The sequence below is a fragment of the Coenobita brevimanus genome, chromosome 53 (genome assembly GCF_032717465.1).
Source record: "Coenobita brevimanus isolate Jiangsu-jjx chromosome 53, ASM3271746v2, whole genome shotgun sequence".
Lineage (NCBI taxonomy): Eukaryota > Metazoa > Arthropoda > Malacostraca > Decapoda > Coenobitidae > Coenobita > Coenobita brevimanus.
The window spans coordinates 7,261,512-7,268,976 of record NC_137006.1 but is presented as its reverse complement, the minus strand read 5'-3'; the positions used below and the strand labels follow the sequence as shown (position 1 = coordinate 7,268,976).

The following is a 7,465-nucleotide window of genomic DNA, read 5'->3' as shown; positions in this document are numbered from 1 at the left end:
TATTAATATTATTATTAGTATTAGTATTATCTTTATTAGTATTATTGTGTATAATATATATCTATAAATCCTTTTTAGGACAGAAATGAAAACGGAAATTAATCCATGGGATAACTTTTTAAGAAAGAGAACTACAGGTTATATGGAAGAGTATTTCATAGTTCAAAATACACTGTGAGCGGAAGCAGATATATGATGAGGTGACAAGTGATGACAACATGAGTGCACAGCATAACCTTTCTTTTACTCCACGTCACTTTCCAAGAACAAGTCTTCCTCATCATCGCTGTCGAGGTTTATGATGACGGGATCTATGCTGTGGTGTATGTTGTCTGTGGCCCAGTACTCCTCCTCATAGCCTTGTGATCGGCGAACCGCACCTGCCCACACCTCTGCCGTTACACCCATTTTTGCCTCCTCCAGCCTGGCCTGCAAGTCTGCCCGAGTGAAGTGTTGTAAGGACGAGCACACGTGTCTTTTCATGTGCCCCCATACTTGTTCAATGGCATTCAGTTCTGGATCGGCTGGTGGCAAGCGGACGACCTCATGACCCCACATTCGAATGGTGTTGTCGACGATGTATTGTGGCTGTGGACGGTTCCGTTTGCATATGAGCAGGAGCTCAGGCCGTGTCGCGTGTGGCGGGAAGGGCAGCCTGTGTTTCTCCAACCATGTAATGAGGTCAGCTTTCCTGGTGGCAGTGGTTGGGCAACGACTCTCTCTGTCTGCTGGCTGTGATATGGCGCATTGTCTAATACAAGCACAGATGGTTCAGCCAGCGAGGGCAGGAGCTGTGATGTCAGCCAACGAAGGAAGAGCTCCCCGTTAACCTCGCCGTGGTAGTCACCACTGGTTGTCTTGGTGTGGTAGCACAGGAACGAATCCTCCACAAAACCATCAGCGGTGCCGACTGCAACTACCACAAAGCGGTCCCCTTCTCCGGGGGGCACGTGACGGCTGTACGTGGTGCTTGTGGCAGGTTGCGTTGTGTCCACCCACTTCATGCTGTGGTGCATCCTGGTGGTGAACCATGTCTCGTCAAGGTACACCACCTGCATCCCTCTCTCCCGGTGTTGCTTGAGTGCCCTGAGAGCATTAATCCGCCGGCATACAACGTCCAGGGACTCCTTCCTCACATACATAGTCCACTTTGATGTCCTATAGCGGAATCCCATATCGTGGAGGAGTCGCCACTCCGACGTATCCGAGGTTGCCATCGGAATGATGCCGTCGATCATCAGCTCCTCCGTCAGGGAAGCAATAGTCATAACTTCTTTGGCAGCGAACTTTGAATGGACTTTGCGACGAATGGCCGCTACGGTGAAACTGTCCAATCCGGCCAGTGTTGTGGGAGGTGTTGCAGGTGGTGGTGGTGGTAGTGCCTGGGCCGTCCCTGCCTCGCAGTTGGTGGTGTGATGCCACCTTTCCACCGTCCTCACCGCGCGGACGCTCATGCCGACCGCATAGGCAACCCTGTCATACGGCCTGCTTGGTGATAGGTCAATATTACAACATTGGTGATAGGTCAATATTACAACATGATATGTCTTTTACCTTTGGTGAAGTATTATCAGGGCTGGAGACAAAATTCACCTTGATCCATTACCGCTTTAACAACGAAACCTTGGCAAAGAAAATGTATAAATAAAACACACACACACACACACACACACACACACACACACACACATGTAGGTGGCTTCTGTCCTTAACCCTTAAATTTCTTACACCACCCACCATATGTGAAAATGCATGATGTGCTGTATTATAACCAAGTGAATACCTTGTATGGTGTATTATTGGATCCTATGACAATTTCTTTACCCATGTTCGGGTATGTATAGATAGTTTAAGCGTATCCGTTGATATGGAGCCCATCACTCATCAAGTTAGTGATGGGAATGAATGGGTTGCAGTAATATAGCTATAAACGACACGCAAACTGAACCTCAGCCGATTGTCTCTCTGTTCCTTGGTAAACAAGGATAAAAGCCGCATGACAATGCCATTCCTGCAGCCACGGGGACAATGACGTAACTTATATGCCATACTGTTAATCCTTGGAGCCAACGTCCTGTATTTCTGGGGTATTACTGTAGAGTGCAGCCACAAACCCGTTTAACAAACCATGTAACTTCGCAACACCTCAAACTGCTCAGCTCCAGTAAACCATGTGTTTGCCATCATTCTCGCTCGTTATTACCCTCCACATTACCGTACCCAAGGCTTTACTTCCACATTATTTCACTTTACAAAAATGACGCGTGCATGTTGGTATACCATATTACTATATACTTCAGGAATACAGCATGCACCGTAAGTTATGAATCCAAAAGAGAGAGAGAGAGAGAGAGAGAGAGAGAGAGAGAGAGAGAGAGAGAGAGAAGGGGGGAGGTTGAGGCAGGGAGGGGGTACAGAGTGATAGAAGGAAGGAGGGATCATACAGGTAGGGGAGAGAGGTGGGTGGGGTCTAAGGAGTGACGTAGTGATGGCTGTGTCCGAATACTGTCTCTCGATATCGGGAATTTCTCTCAACTGTCAAGAGTATGTAGCTTACTCATACACTTCTAGTAATGCACTATGCAGTCAGAAATTAGCGCTAGGTGTGAAATAAACTGTGGCAAAGTATAATAGTAATCCAACACTTCGTTACCGAGAAAACCCAGAAAATCGAGGTAACACAGCTGCTGAAATGCATAGTAATTACTCACAAATGCTGTTTATTAGTACTGTTGGCCTCTGGAGAAAGTGACTTCACCCCTGACAATCAATAACTAATACTATTAATAATAACAGATTCTTGCTGATGCATTAACTCCTAGATGGCACAACGGATTTTAAGCTTAATACAAGACTGGCCTAAGTATCAGTTATGAATAGCATAGCGTTTATGCAAGCTAGGAGCTATAAGGGAAATAAGCTTAGTATGGAGAAATGAAACACGAGTTTACATTACATTAAGCTCGAGAAAAAGAACTGTTAAATTTATTGATTACAAAGGAATAAATTTAACGTTACATTTCAAAGTGAATTCAAATAAAGAGATCGCACTCACTCGCTCACTCAAAAGCTACACTCTTAAACTTAGGAAAACGAAAAGAAAATACTGGTCAGAAAAGTGGACAAAGCGGATGACTGGGCGTTGTTACTGGAAGGACACTGCACTCGCCGTCTCTCGCCAATCACAGCTAAGTGGGAATATGGCGGCGGTGGGAATTAGGTGTCGTTGAGGAAGGACACTGCCACACACAACCTACTTCCGTGGCGCTCAAACTTTGACTGACTAAATCGTGGGAAAGTGGGAAGCGCTGTGGCAACATTATTAACGGCTAGAATGAGCGAAACATGCCCAAAATAAATCGCTCAGCGGAAGTGCTAACGTCTCGCACGAAGACGATCATTTATGACAGTGAAAAATTGTTTTGAAAACACTCACGACCGGGTGAGCGGTTAACTGAACGATAAACACTGGGATTCTACTAGAGTTCGCGGTTTCCCACCAAATGATGTCACGAGCCGACTCGTGACATATATATATATATATATATATATATATATATATATATATATATATATATATATATATATATATATATATATATATATATTGGCACTCGTTTAGCGCAATAAGATTTGACACACCGGGAGAAAGATCTGGAAATAAACTGAGTTAAAGTGCCTGGGTGGTATCACTGATATGCTGAGCCTTAGGTCCGTACTCATAGTGGCATCAGAGGCTTCGTAGCACTTCTTACTGAGCAACTTGTATTACTTATTAATCGTCACTGGCTTTTACATTACGTAGAGAGTTTGCGTATCAACATAGTTTTTCATAAAAAATATAAACGAAGATGTTAATGAGTAATGTATATCAGGTTCAGAATCAACTTTGAAACCTCTGCTGTTTACTCGAAGCTCAAATTGCCCAAGCTGAAGCAGTTTCGTAGGCAACACATTCCTCATATCATATCCAGACAGGCCTATATACTTAGCCACCAACCCATTCTTAAAATGTTGGTGGTTGTTGTCATTGTCATAAAATGTAAAAAAAAATCCTCAGATGGTATCCTCGGATACAATAGGTGCCCAAGCAGACAAAGAGCATTTTGATTTCTATATTATCTAGTCGATGATGCTTTTCTGTTTTGAGACCTTCCTTTGAGCATTATGTCCACTGCTATGAATTATTTGTTAAAAACGGCATGAAGGTATGGGAATTATACTATATCTGGAGAGAGAGAGAGAGAGAGAGAGAGAGAGAGAGAGAGAGAGAGAGAGAGAGAGAAATGGGAAGGGGGAGAGATTTAGGGAGGGAGGATCTGGTATACCAGCCATTGCTGCCATTCACGGCCTCAATGCCAGTGATAGTTGCGATGTGTACCGAAGCAAGGGGTGCCGATAATTGCTTTAGTGGGTGTACTATGGAGTTTTTATGTAAGTGGAAATGCAAGAGTAATGAAAGTCTGCCATATTTCCAAGTGGATGCATAATGGTCTCTCAGAAAACATATCTAACACTCATTTAGGTGATTATCCCCATCCCTTCTCGTAAAGGTTCGTAAGCTCGACCGCTTTATGTCGCCACATTTTATTTATAATGGACTTGAATGTTTTAATAAAAAAGAAAGACAAGGAAAACCATAACGTATCTTAGGGTATTTTCTAAAACAACAGTTAGGCCACTTTTGTTGTTTTGTAAAAAAAATAAAAGAATGGAGCAGATGGTACGGTACTTTCAAGAAACAGGATAATATACAGAGGAAACCATCCATCCATCAATCATCCAATCCTACATTGCCCCATGAGGAGCGTAGGAGCCCGGGGCTAAGCAGTTGGTCCCGGCATTTAAGATGAGAGTGACCAGCCTCACTCATCTCTGAGTGGCATTACATGAGCAATCAACCCCAACCACTCCTTGGATATAAACCTTCACCGGTTCAATTCGATTGGAGCGCAATAATTACTCACTAAACCATCAGGCGCCAAAATTTGGTTATATGGTTACCACCCAACACAGTGAATGATTTCCTGGTGAAACGAACTGAGCAAATTCAGCATGATCTCCGTCATAGTGTGGAAGCCACAACTGTTTGAAGCACAGGAATTGTATAATATGTATCTTGAACCATAAGCGTAGAGGATCTGTAAATACATAAAAGTAATCTCAAAGGAAATGTCACACAAAGTTAAGGGTGAAATACACAAAGGAATGTGTTGGTTGAAAAATGTGGCTACGGTATTGAGCACATTACATTATAAATACTTTAACATGGGGAAGACTTTAATTTTCTTAGCATTTCCCTTAATTTAATGGCATAATAGGGCAGTACAACGGCTCTACATAGTTTCGCACAGCACTTATAACTAGCACCATATTCTTTTATTAATGTCTCGACACTGAAGATGGATAATCGACAATTTAAGACCAAGTTAATGGGCAGTATGGTAGCACTGAAAGGACTGTATAATGATAGACATTAGATCTTACTTTGTCCACTTTAGCCTCCCTTGAGAGAGAGAGAGAGAGAGAGAGAGAGAGAGAGAGAGAGAGAGAGAGAGAGAGAGAGAGAGAGAGAGAGAGAGAGAGAGAGAGTACAATATAAACTAGTGACCTGCTGGCAGAGAAACAAAAAAGCAGAATGAACAAAAAATATACACGTAAGTGAATGACAACGAAAAAAAAAAATATTTACCAAAGAGGAAAACAGGGGAGCAAAGAAGTAATGAAAAGAAATAGAAGGAGTGGAATTAATGCCTGTCGACCTCAAGGGAAATAATAAAGCAAACATTCAAGTTTTGCTATCCCCAGTCTTTTGCCACAGCACGGTCCGCAACAGCTGATGTTACATCAAGGCCCCAGCTGTAGTGATATTGTAACGCTCCTTTTCCTCAGGGTTTGAAACTCGCGGTGGATTTTGTGGATTTCGTGGAGTGTTGTTAGGTAGGAAAATTAGGGTAAGGATTAGGTTAAGGTATTATTGTATTATGAGTCTATATTTTTTTTATTATGTTTTCTACCCCCAATTTGTCGACTGTTGAGTGGGGACATAAGTATGTTGAAATGTTCTTGTGTACTGCATCATCCTTGGGGGTGGCTATAACTCCACTAGCCGTGAGCTTCGAAAAACCCATAGTCAAGTAACCTTTTTAAAATTAGTTGTTTAAGCCAATGTGAGAGCCTGCAATAATTGCTTACCAATCTACCTTGCTGCCAGCTGTTTCTAAACTCACGGTTCAGACAGATTTGGTTATTCGTATGTGAATATAAATAAAGGAAAATTGTTGAGTTGGCAACCTGCACTTCCCGGGATGGGGGATCGCAGGCAGAGTAACGCCACTTACCCGGCGCTTCTCTCTCTGTGTGGACTTTGATGCATGGTCGTGGAGAGTGTAGACGTGTTTATCTGGCTCTCCTCTAGCTGCAGGGTTGCCTCACCGGCTTTAGCTTTGTTTTCTCCGCCACTAGGGCGTTTTTCAATAAAGTTAGGTTAGCTAGTACTAATTCTCCTCCCAGCCCTTTAGAGATATAGTAAGTGTCTATATCTGTTTCCTGAGATTGCCTTTGCTTACTCACCTCTGGAGTGTACCCCCCACTGATCGCTCTGGGGTGTGAGTTACACACGGGCGCGTCCTCCCGAGAGTGGTTTGAGAGGGTAATCTCAGATTAGGTGTGTGTTCCCCGGGCAATTCTCCCTTGGTCGTTTTTCTCTCTCTTCCCACATCCCCCACACGGGGGAAGTGGTAACAATGGCGGACGCCACAGCAGCCTCCCTCCCTTCAGGGGGAGGTAGTCCTGACCGACCCCCGACTGACTCACGGACTGACTACCCCCAGACTGAACGGCCCCAGACACGTACCCGTCTTGACATCAATTATAGAAACGCCGAGTTTGTACAGATCCACGCGGTTGGTCCCACTCCCCTGTCCAGCCTCAATCCCTTTATCATCAAGAAGGTGATTGACGGGTGTGCAGGTGAGGTGGAACAAGTGAAAAAACTTGCGAGTGGAGATCTTCTCGTTAAAACTAGAAACTCAAGTCAGGTAAAGGATTTGCTAAAACTGAGCAAGTTCCATTGTTATGATGTTCAGTCCACGATCCCTCACTCCATGAATTCCTGCAAAGGTGTGATCACCTGCAGAGATCTAGTGGTCATGGAGGAGGAAGAGATCGTACAGGAACTTGCACAGCAGGATGTTATAGAGGCACGTTTTATAACTAGATTCTCGGAAGGCAGGAAGACGAAGACCGCCACAGTTGTCCTAACGTTCGGCAAAGTTGCTTTACCTTCCAACATCAGAATTGGATATGAAATTCTTAACGTCAGACCATATATCCCGAACCCTTGCGTTGCTTAAAATGCCAGATTTATGGGCATCATGAAAAGGCTTGTAGGGCTTCCCAGCCAGTGTGTGTGGTAGGTGCGCGAATGTGGGACATTCTGCTGAACACTGTACATCTGAGACGG

The 7,465-nt window shown here is 43.9% G+C and overlaps 1 protein-coding gene across 1 annotated transcript; it reads right to left on the bottom strand.

Annotated features, from left to right (window-relative positions):
• Positions 1 to 243: 243 nt before the first annotated feature.
• On the bottom strand, positions 244 to 1,454 carry LOC145400733 (uncharacterized). Its single transcript, XM_080273167.1, has 2 exons — positions 759 to 1,454; positions 244 to 588 (listed from the first exon to the last, which is right to left on the bottom strand). The coding sequence occupies exons 1-2, from the start codon at positions 1,452 to 1,454 to the stop codon at positions 244 to 246; spliced, it is 1,041 nt and encodes a 346-aa protein (XP_080129293.1).
• Positions 1,455 to 7,465: the final 6,011 nt, after the last annotated feature.